Raw genomic sequence first — 18,346 nt, forward strand, 5'->3', positions numbered from 1 at the left:
AACCTGGGCCCTTCTGCATGCCAAGCAGAGGCCCTGCCACTGAGCTATGGCCCCTCTCCATGGCTCTCCAGGGTCTCAGGCAGAGGTCTTTCCCATCACCTCCTACCTGGTCCTTTTAACTGGAGGTGCCGGGGATTGAACCTGGGACCTTCTGCATGCCAAGCAGAGGCCCTGCCACTGAGCTATGGCCCCTCTCCATGGCTCTCCAGGGTCTCCGGCTGAGGTCTTTCCCGTTACCTGCTGCCTCTTCCTTTTTAACTGGAGATGCCAGGGATTGAACCTGGGCCCTTCTGCATGCCAAGCAGAGGCCCTGCCACTGAGCTATGGCCCCTATCCATGGCTCTCCAGGGTCTCAGGCTGAGGTCTTTCCCATCACCTCCTGCCTGGTCCTTTTAACTGGAGATGCCGGGGATTGAACCTGGGACCTTCTGCATGCCAAGCAGAGGCTCTGCCACTGAGCTATGGCCCCTCTCCATGGCTCTCCAGGGTCTCAGGCTGAGGTCTTTCCCATCACCTCCTGCCTGGTCCTTTTAACTGGAGATGCCAGGGATTGAACCTGGGACCTTCTGCATGCCAAGCAGAGGCCCTGCCACTGAGCTATGGCCCCTCTCCATGGCTCTCCAGGGTCTCAGGCTGAGGTCTTTCCCATCACCTCCTGCCTGGTCCTTTTAACTGGAGATGCCGGGGATTGAACCTGGGACCTTCTGCATGCCAAGCAGAGGCTCTGCCACTGAGCTATGGCCCCTCTCCATGGCTCTCCAGGGTCTCAGGCTGAGGTCTTTCCCATCACCTCCTGCCTGGTCCTTTTAACTGGAGATGCCAGGGATTGAACCTGGGACCTTCCGCACGCAGAGCATATGCTCTGCCACTGTCACAAGAACGCATAAAGCCGGCTTACCCCGGCGTATTGAGGTTGGTATTGCCTGCTCCAACTGGTAGCAGCTCTCCAGGGTCTCAGGTTCAGATCACCTCCTGACTGGGCCTCTTTAACAGTGTTCCCTCTGAGCTCAGCTAGTGTGAGCGAGCTCACAGTTTTTTAGCCTCTGCCTTCCACATTTCTGTCTTAGCTCAGGAAGGGTGGTGGCCCCACAGCAAACTAATTTATGCAGTAGCTCAGAACTTTTAATGCCAGGAGCGCTTGAAGTTGAATTTTTGCTGGCAAGATCCCACAGCTTAGAGGGAGCACAGCTGGTCTTCTTAACTGGAGATGCCGGGGATTGAACTTGGGACCTTCGGTGTGCTGAGCGGGTGTTCTACCACTGAGCCACAGCCCCTTTGCTTTATTTACTTGGACGCTCTTTTCCTGCTAGAACGCTACCAGGCAGGACTGGCCAGCTTTCTTGGGTCACCAAATTGGTGCGCAGAGCCAGTAGTCAGTTTTGAAACTAATCAGAGTTCTTTTTTTTATATGGCATTCCACTCTAAGTATAGATGAGAGACGGAGAGAGAGGATTCTATGCTAACAACCTAGGATGGGGATGGATGCAGGGGAGTGTGCCCCCATATCCATGGCTCAAGGGTAGACAACAGTGTTTTTCTTTTAGTGTGCGAGTGAGAAGTGTGAAGTCAGAAGAAGAGAAGAGATTGGATTTATCAGGGCTTTGTTTGTAGAAAAAGCCCAGCAGGACCTCATTTGCATATTAAGCCACACCCCTGGAGCCAAGCCAGCAGGACCTCATTTGCATATTAGGCCACACCCCTGACTGCACCATTGTTCCACACAGGGCTTTTTTGTAGGAAAAAACCTACAGGAACTCATTTGCATATTAGACCACACACCCCTGGTGCCAAGCCAGCCAGAACTGCATTCCGGCTCGAAAAAAAGCCCTTGGATTTATACCCCGCCCTTCACGCGGAGTCTCGGAGCAGCTTACAATCTCCTTCCCTTCCTCACCATTCAACAGACACCCTGCGAGGGAGGTGGGGCTGAGAGAGCTCGGAGAGAACTGGGACTGACCCAAGGCCAGCCAGCTGGCTGCTTGCAGAGGAGGAGTGGGGAATCAAACCCGGTTCTCCTAGATTAGAGTCCACGCTCTTAACCCCTGCACCAAGCTGGCTCTTGGAGATTTGATTGGCAGTGCAGATTTTTTAAAGGAAGCCTGGCTTTGGCAGCCGCTGCCACTCACAGCCCATGGGTGTCCATTTTGCGGCCGCGCGATGCCCAAAGGTGTCTGCAGCCGTTAAATGGGTTGAGATCCCTGAGCTGAGGCTAAGAAAGAATTGCCCAAAAGAGCCAGCCTAAAGGTTTAGGCCGGAAAGTTAGTGGAGGCTGGCACTTATGAAAGCTTCAGCATTTACAGTGGATCCTATAGCTGAAGGAAAACGTAATTAAGACGGTTAGCTGAGGGCATTTGGCACCCACAAGACTGCAACTATGAGACTGTGGTTCCCTGTCGTTGCTTATCTTTGGACCGAAGCGACTGGTCAAGATCTGAAAAGTGCCTCGAGATTGCTAGCATTGTAGTCCTGTTTGGTGTAGTGGTTAAGTGCACGGACTCTTATCTGGGAGAACCGGGTTTGATTCCCCACTCCTCCACTTGCAGCTGCTGGGATGGCCTTGGGTCAGCCATAGCTCTCACCTGAGTTGTCCTTGAAAGGACAGCTTCTGGGAGAGCTCTCTCAGCCAAACCCACCTCACAGGGCATATGTTGTGGGGGAGGAAGAGAAAGGAGATTGTGAGCTGCTCTGAGACTCTTCGGAGTGGAGGGCGGGATATAAATCCAATATCTTCATCTACCTCACAGGGTGTCTGTTGTGCGGGAGGAAGGGAAAGGAGATTGTGAGTGGCTCTGAGATTCTGTCCTTGAAAGGGCTGCTTCTGGGAGAGCTCTCTCAGGCCCACCCATCTCACAGGGTGTCTTTTGTGGGGGAGGAAGTGAAAGGAGATTGTAAGTGGCTCTGAGACTCTGTCCTTGAAAGGGCAGCTTCTGGGAGAGCTCTCTCAGCCCCACTCACCTCACAGGGTGTCTGTTGTGGGGGGGGGGGAAGGGAAGAGATTGTGAGTGGCTCAGAGACTCTGTCCTTGAAAGGGCAGCTTCTGGGAGAGCTCTCTCAGCCCCACTCACCTCACAGGGTGTCTGTTGTGGGGGGGGGGGAAGGGAAGGCGATTGTGAGTGGCTCTGAGACTCTGTCCTTGAAAGGGTAGCTTCTGGGAGAGCTCTCTCAATCCACCCACCTCACAGGATGTCTGTTGTGAGGGAGGAAGGAGATTGTGAGCTGATCTGAGACTCAGATTTGGAGTAGAAGGCGGGGTATAAGTCAAATATTATCACCATCATCTTAGCGTTTATCTATTTCTCTCCAGGAACCTGCAGGAGGTCACTTACAAAATATTAAAAAAATACCGGCCAAACATTCAAAGATGTTAATTAAAATCCAGCATTAAAAACCCAGCACAGTAAAACAAACAAAAGCTTAGGTGCATTCAACTGCAGGCAATTCATCTGCTGACAAGGAAGTAAGCCCCATTGGACTTAATGGGATATTACTTCCAGATAAACAATACCTGTTGGTCTGTAAAAACAGTTCTGGCCAAGCTTGGAGATTATTAAACAGCCGCTAAATGAGGTTAGCTTAATGTTATACTCCTTTTTGCAGGAAAACAGTGGAGCAAAATAAGGTAAAAAAACCCCCTGAAACAAGTCAATTTGAAATACATTCCACTCCAGAGCCAGTTTGGTGTAGCGGTTAAGTGTGTGGACTCTTACCTGGAAGAACCGGGTTTGAGGAGAAGGAGAAGAAGAAGACTACAGATTTATACCTCGCCCTTCTCTCTGAATCAGAGACTCGGAGTGGCTTGCAGTCTCCTTCCCTTTCCTCTCCCCACAAGCAGACACCTTGTGACTGAGCAATGTTCCCTGGAAGCTGAGGAGTCGTTTGAGCAAAAATTCTACTTTGAGAGCTACTGGCATTAAGGTTTCGAGCTGCTGCATAAATTAGTCGGCTCTGGGGCCATTTTTCCTGAGCTGAGACAAAAATGTGTGAGCCAGAAGCTAAACTGTGGGCTTGCTCGCACTCAGCTCAGAGGGAACACTGGTTGTGAGGTAGGTGAGGCTGAGAGAGCTCTCCCAGAAGCTGCCTTTTCAAGGACAACTCAGGTGAGAGCTATGGCTGACCCAAGGCCATTCCAGCAGCTGCAAATGGAGGAGTGGGGAATCAAACTCGGTTCTTCCAGATAAGAGTCCGCCCACTTAACCACTACACCATGCTGGCTCTCAGGACAATTTCTGTTCTTGGAACATGCAAAGAAGTTCCAAAGGTTCTTTAGCTTTATTGCTAGACCTCTTCTCCATCAGAAGTCCGACTAACGAAGCACCTTACCCCAGTTACTTCAAGTCACAAGCCAAGTTCCATTATTACATGAATACACGAAGCTGCCTTCTACTGAATCAGTCCCGTGGTCCATCAAGGTCAGCATTGCCTACTCAGACTGGCAGCCGCTCTCTGGGGTCTCAGGCTGCTTCTCAACCTATTGCCTGCTTCTCTTAGCTGGAGTTGCTGGGAACTGAACTGGGGACCTTCTGCATGCCAAGCAGACGCTCTACCACTGAGCCACAGCCCCTCCCCGCCCTTGGTCCATCATGGTCAATATTGTCTATTCAGATTGGCAGAGGCTCACCTGGGTCTCAGGCAGAGGTCCTTTACATATCCTACTTACATCGAAAGCCAGTTTGGTGTAGTGGTGAAGTGCACGGACTCTTATCTGGGGGAACTGGGTTTGATTCCCCACTCCTCCACTTGCAGCTGCTGGAATGGCCTTCGGTCAGCCATAGCTCTCACAGAACTGTCCTTGAAAGGGCAGCTTCTGGGAGAGCTCTCTCATCATCATCATCATCACATTTTATTTGTATCCCGCCCTCCCCGCCGAAGCAGGCTCAGTGCGGCTGACAACAAGAATTCAATACATGCATCAATACATCTCAGCCACACCCACCTCACAGGGTGTCTGTTGTGGGGGAGGAAGGAAAAGGAGATTGTAGGCCACTCAGAGTCTCTGTCCTTGAAAGGGCAGCTTCTGGGAGAGCTCTCTCAGCCCCACCCACCTCACAAGGTGTCTGTTGTGGGGGAGGAAGGGGAAGGAGATTGTAGGCCGTTCTGAGACTCTGTCCTTGAAAGGGCAGCTTCTGGGACAGCCCCACCTACCTCACAGGGTGTTTGTTGTGGGGGAGGAAGGGAAAGGAGATTGTGAGTCGCTCTGAGATTCAGAGTGAAGGGTGGGATATAAATCCAATATAGTCTTCTTCTTCTGGTCCTTTGAACTGGAGATGCTGGGGATTGAACCTGGGACCTTTTGTGTGCCAAACACATGCTCTGTCACTGAGCCATGGCCCCTACCTGGGCAAAAGGTGCTATATAAGTAGATAAGTAATAATGCAGTCCTGTGCAGAGTTACTCCTATCTTAAGCCATAGATTTCATTGGGCTTCGAAGGGGGATTCCTTGCATAGGATTGCATGGTGGCGGCTGGAGCAGGGAAGCCAAGCCACCGCCTTCCCTGCACCCCCACCCAATGAAAAGGGCAGGAGGGATCAAACGCGTTTTAGACCTGATCCAGAGAAAGGTTCAGCCTGGGTTCAGTGGGGGTTTATTCTGAAGGAAGTGTGTGTTGGATCGTGGCCAGGGGCACACTTCGGTTCTGCTGAAACAAACAGGACAAGTTTAGGCATGAATAGCCAGCCGCTCCTGGGCTGAAGAGCAGCTGGTTTTTCTCTGGATCTGAGACAAGAATGATTTTGGCCCACAATTAGGAGAGGCTGGCTTGGAGAAGCAAACCTGAAATTTCTTATAGGGCAATCCCATGCAGCCACTGAAATCAGCTGGCCTGAAGTGTTACTAATTCAGTGTTAATAACATTCCATAGAATTGCAGAGTTAGAAGTGGGGGTGATTGGGGCTAGTTAGGGTGGGAGTAGAGATGTCAAGACCCAGGGAGAAAAAACCTGGGGAAATAAGGCTCTTCTTCCAGTTTTTCTAATGGAAAAAATTGGAAATTTTGGAGCGTCCAGAAATAAAACTCCTATGAAATATTTAGAGTGAGTGGGTATAACGTACCGGGTTCAAAGCATGAGGACGCCTCTTTCCTGAATCCAGCTGGCTATTTTTTTAGGGTCTCAAGCTCAGCCAAGTCTCTACTGACCCTAAGGCCAAACTCCAGTTCCAGTGCATAACAGTGGGCATGCTGTAGATATAGCCATGCTGCATTTCTGTACCTTGACCCAAGAATCTGTGATGCAATTTTTGCACCTGCAAGCTAGACCAGGGGTGGCCAAACTTGCTTAACACAAGAGCCACATAGAATAAATGTCAGATGTTTGTGAGCTGCAGGACATGAACATCAAACGGAGGGAGGGAGGAAGACAGATTGAGGGAGAGAGAGGTGGAAAGGAAGCTGCTTTAACTGTAAATGTGTTCTCCAAGTTGCTGGCTTGGAGAAGTGATTTAAAGAGACAAATGCCCTCTCTAAGCCAGCCAGTGGGGCAGTGGGCGCTTCAGGAACCACACAATATTGTGTGAAAGAGCCACAGTTTGGCCACCCCGATGAGACTATCTGGAAAGCGTTTGTTGCTTCTCAGCTGTTGCATGCCTTCTGTTGGCCTTTTGACCTGACTCTTCTCTTCTGTTTGACTTTTTAAACTCTCCCTCAAACCACTGTGAGACAGATACTCAAGGAATAAGTAGCTTATTTCCCTGCCTTACGGGGTGGGGGGGTGGGCGGGCGGTGGTGGATATCAGAAGGAGATGAGGCAGAAACTTCACCAAAGCCTTGGAGGAAAATTCTGAAAGCTTGATTGAGAACTGAGCTCTCCCTAACAAACATTAAAAGTACTGGGTATATTTTCAGTTTTGCTTGATCAAAACTTGGGCATTGATTTCATATGCTAAATGATGCACTTCATCTTGTTAAAGCAGTAAAATTGGCTTAAGTTATAGAGGATAGTAGATATAACTTATTTATTTATTTGTTTTATTTGATTTTTAGCTTGCCCTTCCTGGAGAATAGGCTATTGCTGACCCAAGGCCATTGTAGCAGCTGCGAATGGAGGAGTGGGAAATCAAACCCGGTTCTCTCAGATAAGAGTCCGCACACTTAACCACTACACCAGATTGAATCAGAGTCTCAGAGCAGTTTACAATCTCCTATATCTTCCCTCCCCACAACAGACACCCTGTGAGGTGGGTGGGGCTGAGAGGGCTTCTACAGCAGCTGCCCTTTCAAGGACAACTCCTGCAAGAGCTATGGCTGACCCAAGGCCATTCCAGCAGCTGCGAGGGGAGGAGTGGGGAATCAAACCCGGTTCTCCCAGATAAGAATCCGCACACTTAACCACTACACCAAACTGGCTCTCCCAGAAGCTGCCCTTTCAAGGACAACCTCTGCCAGACCTATGGCTGACCCAAGGCCATTCCAGCAGGTGCAAGTGGAGGAGTGGGGTATCAAACCTGGTTCTCCCAGATAAGAGTCCGCACACTTAACCACTATACCAAACTGGCTCTCCCAGAAGCTGCCCTTTCAAGGACAACCTCTGCGAGAGCTATGACTGACCCAAGGCCATTCCAGCAGGTGCAAGTGGAGGAGCGGGGAATCAAACCCGGTTCTCTCAGATAAGAGTCCGCGCTCTTAACCGCTACACCAAACTGACACCCTTTGCATGCCCATGTGGAAGGGAAAGTGTGCATTTTGGGGGATCATTTTTTAATGTAATTTTTTTAATGTGCATGGACGTGTGTGCACTTGGAAGTCATGGTGACTGACCCGCCTGGAGGATATTCAGGGTGGTGGCTGAATAAAGCCTACCTCTGCCCCCCCGACTGCTGGTATTCCAAGGAGGTCTCCCATCCAAGTACTTGCCAGAGTCGCCTCTGCTTAGTTTCCGAGATCTGGTGAGATTGGGCGTGCCTGCGCTATCCAGGGCAGGGTGGGAAGGTGTGCATTTTGGAAGGCCCTGCCCCCATCAGTACTATTTCCTCAGTAACCCATTTGCTTTCCTCACTAACCCATTTCTCCTTTGAGCTACCGGAAGTTTTCCCCATGCTTATATAAAAAAGGGGGCAATTGCCGCACTCTTGCAGAGTTGGTGCTGCCAAACGCAATCGACACACTGCTGTAATTGAAATTGGGTAATGGACATACCATTGTACTGCAATGCTATAATATAAAAATTCTCATATATATATATATTTTTTAAAAAAATAAAAGCCTCAAACAACCCTCCAATGACATGGCAAGTAAAATTACTTGGGGGGGGCAGTAAATTGTGTGGGGAACTCCCATACAGATGCTCTGTTGCATAAGCGTTTGTGGAACCAACAAAAGGAACATGCAAAGCAACTGTGGTGCAGGGCTTTTTTTTTGTAGCAGGGACTCCTTTGCCTATTAGGCCACCCACCCCTGATGTAGCCATTAGCCAATCCTCCTGGAGCTTACAGGAGGCCCTGTAAGAAGAGCCTTGTAAGCTCTTGGAGGATTGGCTACATCAGGGCTGTGTGGCCTAATAGGCAAAGGAGTTCCTGCTACAAAAAGAAAAAAGGCGGTGCAGCTGTGATCCCTGAATATTTTGGGAGTGGTTTTGGATACCTAACAGACTGTGTGTTGCCTGTATAGTACTCTTCTGGTGAGAGCCAGTACACGGTGAGAGCCAGTTTGGTGTAGTGGTTAAGTGCGTGGACTCTTTAAATGCATTTTCTAATCCATCCAGCTGGCTTGGCTTGGAGAAGTGATTTAAAGAGACAAATGCTTTCTCCAAGCCTTCCGAGGGAGTGGTGGGGGCCAGTTTGATGTAGTGGTGAAGTGTGCGGACTCTTATCTGGGAGAACCGGGTTTGATTCCCCACTCCTCCACTCGCAGCTGCTGGAATGGCCTTGGGTCAGCCAGAGCTCTCTTATCTCGGAGAACCGGGTTTGATTCCCCACTCCTTCACTCGCAGCTGCTGGAATGGCCTTGGGTCAGCCACAGCTCTCTTATCTGGGAGAACCGGGTTTGATTCCCCCCTCCTCCACTCACAGCTGCTGGAATGGCCTTGGGTCAGCCAGAGCTCTCTTATCTGGGAGAACCGGGTTTGATTCCCCCCTCCTCCACTTGCACCTGCTGGAATGGCCTTGGGTCAGCCAGAGCTCTCTTATCTGGGAGAACCGGGTTTGATTCCCCACTCCTCCACTCGCAGCTGCTGGAATGGCCTTGGGTCAGCCAGAGCTCTCTTATCTGGGAGAACCGGGTTTGATTCCCCACTCCTCCACTTGCACCTGCTGGAATGGCCTTGGGTCAGCCAGAGCTCTCTTATCTGGGAGAACCGGGTTTGATTCCCCCCTCCTCCACTTGCACCTGCTGGAATGGCCTTGGGTCAGCCAGAGCTCTCTTATCTGGGAGAACCGGGTTTGATTCCCCACTCCTCCACTCGCAGCTGCTGGAATGGCCTTGGGTCAGCCAGAGCTCTCTTATCTCGGAGAACCGGGTTTGATTCCCCACTCCTCCACTCGCACCTGCTGGAATGGCCTTGGGTCAGCCACAGCTCTCTTATCTGGGAGAACCGGGTTTGATTCCCCCCTCCTCCACTCACAGCTGCTGGAATGGCCTTGGGTCAGCCAGAGCTCTCTTATCTGGGAGAACCGGGTTTGATTCCCCCCTCCTCCACTTGCACCTGCTGGAATGGCCTTGGGTCAGCCAGAGCTCTCTTATCTGGGAGAACCGGGTTTGATTCCCCACTCCTCCACTCGCAGCTGCTGGAATGGCCTTGGGTCAGCCAGAGCTCTCTTATCTGGGAGAACCGGGTTTGATTCCCCACTCCTCCACTTGCACCTGCTGGAATGGCCTTGGGTCAGCCAGAGCTCTCTTATCTGGGAGAACCGGGTTTGATTCCCCCCTCCTCCACTTGCACCTGCTGGAATGGCCTTGGGTCAGCCAGAGCTCTCTTATCTGGGAGAACCGGGTTTGATTCCCCACTCCTCCACTCGTAGCTGCTGGAATGGCCTTGGGTCAGCCACAGCTCTCTTATCTGGGAGAACCGGGTTTGATTCCCCCCTCCTCCACTTGCACCTGCTGGAATGGCCTTGGGTCAGCCAGAGCTCTCTTATCTGGGAGAACCGGGTTTGATTCCCCCCTCCTCCACTTGCACCTGCTGGAATGGCCTTGGGTCAGCCAGAGCTCTCTTATCTGGGAGAACCGGGTTTGATTCCCCCCTCCTCCACTTGCACCTGCTGGAATGGCCTTGGGTCAGCCAGAGCTCTCTTATCTGGGAGAACCGGGTTTGATTCCCCACTCCTCCACTTGCAGCTGCTGGAATGGCCTTGGGTCAGCCAGAGCTCTCTTATCTGGGAGAACCGGGTTTGATTCCCCACTCCTCCACTTGCAGCTGCTGGAATGGCCTTGGGTCAGCCAGAGCTCTCTTATCTGGGAGAACCGGGTTTGATTCCCCACTCCTCCACTTGCACCTGCTGGAATGGCCTTGGGTCAGCCAGAGCTCTCTTATCTGGGAGAACCGGGTTTGATTCCCCCCTCCTCCACTTGCACCTGCTGGAATGGCCTTGGGTCAGCCACAGCTCTCTTATCTGGGAGAACCGGGTTTGATTCCCCACTCCTCCACTCGCAGCTGCTGGAATGGCCTTGGGTCAGCCAGAGCTCTCTTATCTGGGAGAACCGGGTTTGATTCCCCCCTCCTCCACTTGCACCTGCTGGAATGGCCTTGGGTCAGCCAGAGCTCTCTTATCTGGGAGAACCGGGTTTGATTCCCCCCTCCTCCACTTGCACCTGCTGGAATGGCCTTGGGTCAGCAAGAGCTCTCTTATCTGGGAGAACCGGGTTTGATTCCCCACTCCTCCACTCGCAGCTGCTGGAATGGCCTTGGGTCAGCCAGAGCTCTCTTATCTGGGAGAACCGGGTTTGATTCCCCCCTCCTCCACTTGCACCTGCTGGAATGGCCTTGGGTCAGCCAGAGCTCTCTTATCTGGGAGAACCGGGTTTGATTCCCCACTCCTCCACTCGCAGCTGCTGGAATGGCCTTGGGTCAGCCAGAGCTCTCTTATCTGGGAGAACCGGGTTTGATTCCCCACTCCTCCACTCGCAGCTGCTGGAATGGCCTTGGGTCAGCCAGAGCTCTTGTAGGAGTTGTCCTTGAAAGGGCAGCTGCTTTGAGAGTCCTCTCAGCCCCACCCACCTCAAAGGTGTCTCTTGTGGGGGAGGAAGATAAAGGAGATTGTGAGCCGCTCTGAGACTCTGAAATTTGGAGCGGAGGGCGGGATGTAAATCCAGTATCTTCTTCTCCGAGAGCCACACAATATGTGTGAAACAGCTGCACGTGGCTCCCGAGCCACAATTTGGCTCACAGGGTGTCTTTTGGGGGCGGGGAAGGTAAAGGACATTGTGGCCGCTCTGAGATTCAGAGTATAGGGTGGGGTATAAATCCAAGATCGTCATCATCTTCCCTCTCACCCACTTCCATTTTGGGTATTTTTTAAAAATTTTGCTTGCACGTGTGTGTGCGTGCGCACCTGGAAGTCACGACAACCTCCGGTGGCTGAGCCCTGTGATCGGCCTGGAGGATATTCAGGGAGGTAGCTGAATAAGGCCTGCCCCTGCCTGCCTCCCAATTGCTGGTATTCCAAGGGGGTCTCCTCTTCAAGTACTTGCCGGGGTCAGCCTCTGAGATCCGATAAGATGGGGCTTCCCGGGGCCCTCTCACCCACTCCTGCTGCTGACAATTCAGATATCTCCTATCCGGCGAATGAGTTTATGATGTAACTTCTGTTGGGACACGGCCCTTTAGGTCGTTCAGCTTCGCTCCTTGCCGTCTGCAGGGCTGTGGGATTCTCCCCTCTCTTCCAATACGTTACTCATTAAGACAAACATGCGATATGACCCGTGCAGATTCTGCCGTTGTGGCTCTGCACGAAGGCCCAGGATGGCCAAACCAGTTGCGTTTAGTGGGCACCTTTGACGCTTCCAGATAGGCCTCATCTTGGGCAGGAGCTCACAGGAGCAGAACTCCAGAATCTCTAAATTGGTTCGTGCTCTTTCTTTCTTACCTCCCCCCCCCAAAAAAAAAACTTGCTTCTGGGCTGCATTGTTTGAACAAGAACTCGTGGGCACTCCATGAAATTGCTGAGCAGTCGGGTTAGAACGGATAAAAGGAAGTCCTTCTTCACCCAAAGGGTGATTAACATGTGGAATTCGCTGCCCCGGGAGGTGGTGGTGGCTACAAGCATAGCCACAGCGTATCCTTGGAACTCTCTGTCTGGGGCAGTGATGCTCTGTATTCTTGGTCCTTGGGGGGGCCACAGTGGGAGGACTTCTAGTGTCCTGGCCCCACTGGTGGACCTCCTGATGGCACCTGTTTTTTTTGGCCACTGTGTGACACAGAGTGTTGGACTGGATGGGCCACTGGCCTGATCCAACATGGCTTCTCTTATGTTCTTATGTCTGGGGCAGGGATGCTCTGTCTTCTTGGTACTTGGGGGTGGGGGGCAACAGTGGGAGGGTTTCTGGTGTCCTGGCCCCACTGATGGACCTCCTGATGGCACCTGGGGTTTTTTTGGCCCCTGTGTGACACAGAGTGTTGGACTGGATGGGCCACTGGCCTGATCCAACATGGCTTCTCTTATGTTCTTATGTCTGGGGCAGTGGTACTTTGTATTTCTGGTGCTTGTGGGGAGGGACAGTGGGAGGGCTTCTAGTGTTCTGGCCCTACTGGTGGATCTCCTAATGGCACCTAGTTTTTTTGGCCACTGTGTGACACAGAGTGTTGGACTGGAGGGGCCGCTGGCCTGATCCAGCATGGCTTCTCTTATGTTCTTATGTGACACAGAGTGTTGGACTGGAGGGACCACTGGCCTGATCCAGCATGGCTTCTCTTATGTTCTTATGTGTGGGGCTGGGATGCTCTGTATTCTTGGTCCTTGGGGGGCCACAGTGGGAGGGCTTCTAGTGTCCTGGCCCCACTGGTGGACCTCCTGATGGCACCTGTTTTTTTTTTTGGCTACTGTGTGACAGAGTGTTGGACTGGATGGACCATTGGCCTGATCCAACATGGCTTGTCTTATGTTCTTATGAACCCCCTGGAGAATTTTGCAGAACTCTTAAGATTTGGCAAATATTTTTCCCCATAAAAAAGGGGGAAATAACCAAAACGTATAAAGCAAGACAGATGGAAATGCCACTGTGGCCACATAGGAGAAAGGAATTGAAAAAGTATGATGGGAGTAAGATTTAAAGATTTCAGGTTTTCACGGCTGGTAACATCATTAGGGTTTGTAGAATCTTTCGGGCTCAAGTGCTGTGTTCCACTGGAGAAAGTTTTTCTTCCAGATGTTTCATTCTCGGCTGCGGAGAACATCCTCAGTGGCACTCTGACCTTCTTGGCTGCTGTGCATTGAGTGAGGCCAGGGCTGCTGGAGAGCTGCTGTTTCTAGGCTGGAGGGGGTGTGGTGAAAGGGCAATAGGTTTGTGGATGTGCCCATTGTTTGGTGGGGCTTCCTGGAAGGGTAGTGATAAGGAAACTGGCTGTTGAATGTGACCATTGTTCTGTGTTAATTGCTGGGAGGGTTGGAAGGGGTGTGAAGAAAAGGAAGATGGTTGTTGACTGTGCTGACTGGCCCCACTCCTCCGATGTAGCCAATCCTCCAAGAGCTCAAAGGGCTCTTTGTACAGGGCCTACTGTAAGCTCCAGGAGGACTGGCTGCATCAGGGAGGTGTGGCCTAATATGCAAAGGAGTTCCCTATTGATGCTCAGAGCTGCTTGCAGCGCCTTGCCTGGTGGTACGCATCTGGGAACATGGAAGAGGAAGCCCTCGCAACTGAGTGGTGCGACTTGAGCACCCTGCCAGAAGCCCTGGCAGCTGCCAGACTTCACCATCTGCGGACGCCAGCCCTGAAGGGAAGTGTTGACATTGTAGGGAAAACATTGACAGTGTCGCAGCTGCTGCAAAGGCTGTAAACTTGGCTTGGTTTCCCCTTTCCCCCTTTTGGTTTAGGGCTTTCAAGATAACAGCCTGCACCTTGAAGCAGCCTCGCAGCTGGGAAGGGAGCAGGGATCTCTTTTAGTTCCAAGACATTTTGCCACCTGACGCAAGGTCACACCAGCAGCTGAATGTGGAGGAGTGGGAAATCAAACCCAGTTCTCGTACTTAACCACTACACCAGACAGCCTCCCTGAATTCAACACAGGACTGCCATTTTGGGGGCTGGAATTGTGTTTTGTCCTAACTTGGCATGCAATAAGTTTTAAACATGAGGGTAGAGTAGATGTAATGCAGCTGTGAACCCACATCCTGGCGATTCCAAGATCATCTCCCCATACATAGCGGTTCTTTCTCCTCTCCAAGCAAAGCTGGGTAGTTAAGAACATAAGAGAAGCCATGCTGGATCAGGCCAATGGCCCCTCCAGTCCAACACTCTGTGTCACATAAGAACATAAGAGAAGCCATGTTGGATCAGGCCAGTGGCCCCTCCAGTCCAACACTCTGTGTCACATAAGAACATAAGAGGAGCCCTGTTGGCTCAGTCCAATGGCCCATCCAGTCCAACACTCTGTGTCACATAAGAACATAAGAGAAGCCATGTTGGATCAGACCAGAAGCCCATCCGGTCCAACACTCTGTGTCACATAAGAACATAAGAGGAGCCCTGTTGGCTCAGTCCAATGGCCCATCCAGTCCAACACTCTGTGTCACATAAGAACATAAGAGAAGCCATGTTGGATCAGACCAGAAGCCCATCCGGTCCAACACTCTGTGTCACATAAGAACATAAGAGAAGCCATGTTGGATCAGGCCAATGGCCCATCCAGTCCAACACTCTGTGTCACATAAGAGAAGCCATGTTGGGTCAGGCCAATGGCCCATCCAGTCCAACACTCTGTATCACATAAGAACATAAGAGAAGCCATGTTGGATCAGGCCAATGGCCCCTCCAGTCCAACACTCTGTGTCACATAAGAGAAGCCATGTTGGATCAGGCCAATGGCCCCTCCAGTCCAACACCCTGTGTCACATAAGAACATAAGAGAAGCCATGTTGGATCAGGCCAGTGCCCCTCCATTCCAACACTCTGTGTTACATAAGAACATAGCAGAAGCCATCTAGTTTCTTATTGCAAAATTTCCATTAAACTGTGATTTTGTCCCCAGTACTTGGCTTGTGGAGTAAGTTGTTTGTACCTCTTTTAAAAACCAATATATTAATCCAACAAACAGGGCTGGGCTTATCAAAGAATAACGTTCTTCGCTTGTGCAATCCGAATTCTCAGCCAAAGACAGCTGGATTATGCAACTTGCAATATTTCTTATATATATCACATTTATTCTGCTTCAGCGAGCTACATGGGAGGGTCAGAAAGTTATGTGAGGCTATGAGGTCTCATCCGATTGCTAGAAATCCAACCCAGCCTCCATCTTGGGAGTTTGAAATTTCCACAGAGTTTGCCTACATACTTGGCAGTTGGTGTAGTGGTTAAGTGCGCGAACTCTTATCTGGGAGAACTGGGTTTGATTCCCCACTCCTCCACTTGCAGCTGCTGAAATGGCCTTGGGTCAGCCAGAGCGCTCTTATCTGGGAGAACCGGGTTTGATTCCCCACTCCTCCACTTGCAGCTGCTGGAATGGCCTTGGGTCAGCCAGAGCCCTCTTCTCTGGGAGAACCGGGTTTGCTTCCCCACTCCTCCACTTGCAGCTGCTGGGATGGCCTTGGGTCAGCCAGAGCTCTCTTCTCTGGGAGAACCGGGTTTGATTCCCCACTCCTCCACTTGCACCTGCTGGAATGGCCTTGGGTCAGCCAGAGCTCTCTTCTCTGGGAGAACCGGGTTTGATTCCCCACTCCTCCACTTGCAGCTGCTGGAATGGCCTTGGGTCAGTCATAGCTCTAGCAGGAGTTGTCTTTGAAAGGGAAGATTCTGGGAGAGCTCTCTCAGGCCCACCTGCTTCACAGGGTGTTTGTTGTGGGGGAGGAAGATAAAGGAGATTGTGAGCCGCTCTGAGTGGAGGGCAGAATATAAATCCAATGTCGTCGCCGTCGTCTTCTGTCTTGGGGGCCCATTTTGTGTGGTTTTGCATTACGGCACCGTCAGTTGCTTCCAAATTAGGACGACCCTATGAATTAAAGGCACTAGTCTGGGTAGCCCAGTCTTCTCAGATCTTGGAAGCTAAGCAGGATCTGCCCTGGTCAGTATTTAGAAGGGAGACCTCCAAGGAATACCAGGGCTGGGGCGCAGAGACGGGCAGTGTCAAATCAGTTCTGAACACCTCTTGCTTTGAAAACTCCATGGGGTCCCCAGAAGTCCGCTGTGACTTGACAATAAAATAACAACAACAACAATATCCACCAAAAATGTCCTATCATACCAAGGTCTTGCATATGGAGGGCTGTGGCTTTCTTGATTATGTCTGTCCATCTCCTGTTGGGTCTGCCTGCTGCTTTCTGCCTTTCCTAGCATTCGTGTCTTTTCCAGGGACTTCTGTTTTCCTGTAATGTGACCAAATTACGTTTGCCTCAGTTTTTTTTTTATTTTAGCTTCCAGAGAGAGTCCAGGCTTGAAACTTCCTTCTTTTCAAAAAAAGAGAATCAGTTTGGTGTAGCGGTTAAGTGTGCAGACTCTTATCTGGGAGAACCGGGTTTGATTCCTCACTCCTCCACTTGCAGCTGCTGGAATGGCCTTGGTTCAGCCAGAGCTCTCATAGGAGTTGTCCTTGAAAGGGCAGCTTCTGTCAGAGCTCTCTCAGCCCCACCTACCTCACAGGGTGTCTGTTGTGGGGGAAGAAGATAAAGAAGATTGTAAAGCCAGTTTGGTGTAGTGGTTAAGTGTGTGGACTCTTATCTGGGAGAATGGGGTTTGATTCCCCATTCCTCCACTTGCAGCTGCTGCAATGGCCTTGGGTCAGCCATAGCTCTGGCAGAGGTTGTCCTTGAAAGGGCAGCTGCTGTAAGAGCCCTCTCAGCCGCACCCACCTCACAGGGTGTCTATTGTGGGGGATGAAGATAAAGGAGATTGTGAGCCGCTCTGAGATTCGGAGTGGAGGGTGAAATATAAATTATTATTCTTCCTTCAGTTTGGTGTCGTGGTTAAGTGTGCGGACTCTTATCTGGGAGAACCGGGTTTGATTCCCCACTCCTCCACTTGCACCTGATAGCATGGCCTTGGGTCAGCCGTAGCTCTGGCAGAGTTGTCCTTGAAATGGCAGCTGCTGTGAGAGCCCTCTCAGCCCCACCCACCTCACAGGGTGTCTGTTGTGGTGGGAGAAGATATAGGAGATTGTAAGCCACTCTTGAGTCTCTCATTCAGAGAGAAAGGTGGGGAATAAATCTGCAAGAACCGGGTTTGATTCCCCACTCCTTCACTTGCAGCTGCTGGAATGGCCTTGGGTCAGCCATAGCTCTCGCAGGGGTTGTCCTTGAAAGGGCAGCTGCTGTGAGAGCCCTCTCCAGCCCCACCCACCTCACAGGGTATCTGTTGTGGGGGGAGAAGATATAGGAGATTATGAGCCAGTCTGAGATTCAGTATGAAGGGCAGGGTATAAATCCAATATCTTCTTCTCCTTGTCCTCCTCCTCCTCCTTCTTAAAAAGCAACAGGTGGGAACAGTCATCTTGGAGTCCCGCACAAGGCTCTTCCTGCATTTAATCAGAATAATGGGGAATACCTTCCCTTCAGGCATGCCATCTGTAGCCAGGCCGGGCCTAAACACTATCCTCTGCAGATCTTTAACCTCTCTCCATCATTTTAATTTGCAGCAAAATGTGGAGAATGCGGTCCCGGATACAAAACCCCCCTGGAAGCGATGAAAGGTAAGGGTGTGTGTATCTTCTTTGGTCTGTGGGTTCTGAATGTCTTTGTGATGCTTGCCTTGTGGCCAAAAAAAATTCACAGGTGCCAGAAGCCGTACCAGTGTGCTCCTGCCAAGCACCAAGGATACAGAGCATCACTGTCCTAGACATAAGAACATAAGAGAAGCCATGTTGGATCAGGCCAATGGCCCCTCCAGTCCAACACTCTGTGTCTCATAAGAACATAAGAGAAGCCCTGTTGGATCAGGCCAATGGCCCCTCCAGTCCAACACTCTGTGTCTCATAAGAACATAAGAGAAGCCCTGTTGGATCAGGCCAATGGCCCCTCCAGTCCAACACTCTGTGTCTCATAAGAACATAAGAGAAGCCCTGTTGGATCAGGCCAGTGGCCCCTCCAGTCCAACACTCTGTGTCTCATAAGAACATAAGAGAAGCCATGTTGGATCAGGCCAGTGGCCCCTCCAGTCCAACACTCTGTGTCTCATAAGAACATAAGAGAAGCCCTGTTGGATCAGGCCAATGGCCCCTCCAGTGCAACACTCTGTGTCTCATAAGAACATAAGAGAAGCCATGTTGGATCAGGCCA

The 18,346-nt window shown here is 51.1% G+C and overlaps 1 protein-coding gene across 1 annotated transcript in view; it reads left to right on the forward strand.

Annotated features, from left to right (window-relative positions):
- Positions 1-17,711: 17,711 nt before the first annotated feature.
- The window catches only part of LOC132584378 (methanethiol oxidase-like), a 34,608-nt gene continuing 33,973 nt past the window's right edge, over positions 17,712-18,346 (forward strand). Inside the window, exon 1 of the mRNA XM_060256254.1 lies at positions 17,712-17,760. Within this exon, the coding sequence (XP_060112237.1) occupies positions 17,754-17,760 (7 nt within the window). The 5' untranslated portion in view covers positions 17,712-17,753. The remainder of the gene's footprint in view (positions 17,761-18,346) is intronic.

Source organism: Heteronotia binoei, chromosome 1, assembly GCF_032191835.1.
Source record: "Heteronotia binoei isolate CCM8104 ecotype False Entrance Well chromosome 1, APGP_CSIRO_Hbin_v1, whole genome shotgun sequence".
In the NCBI taxonomy this organism is placed as follows: domain Eukaryota; kingdom Metazoa; phylum Chordata; class Lepidosauria; order Squamata; family Gekkonidae; genus Heteronotia; species Heteronotia binoei.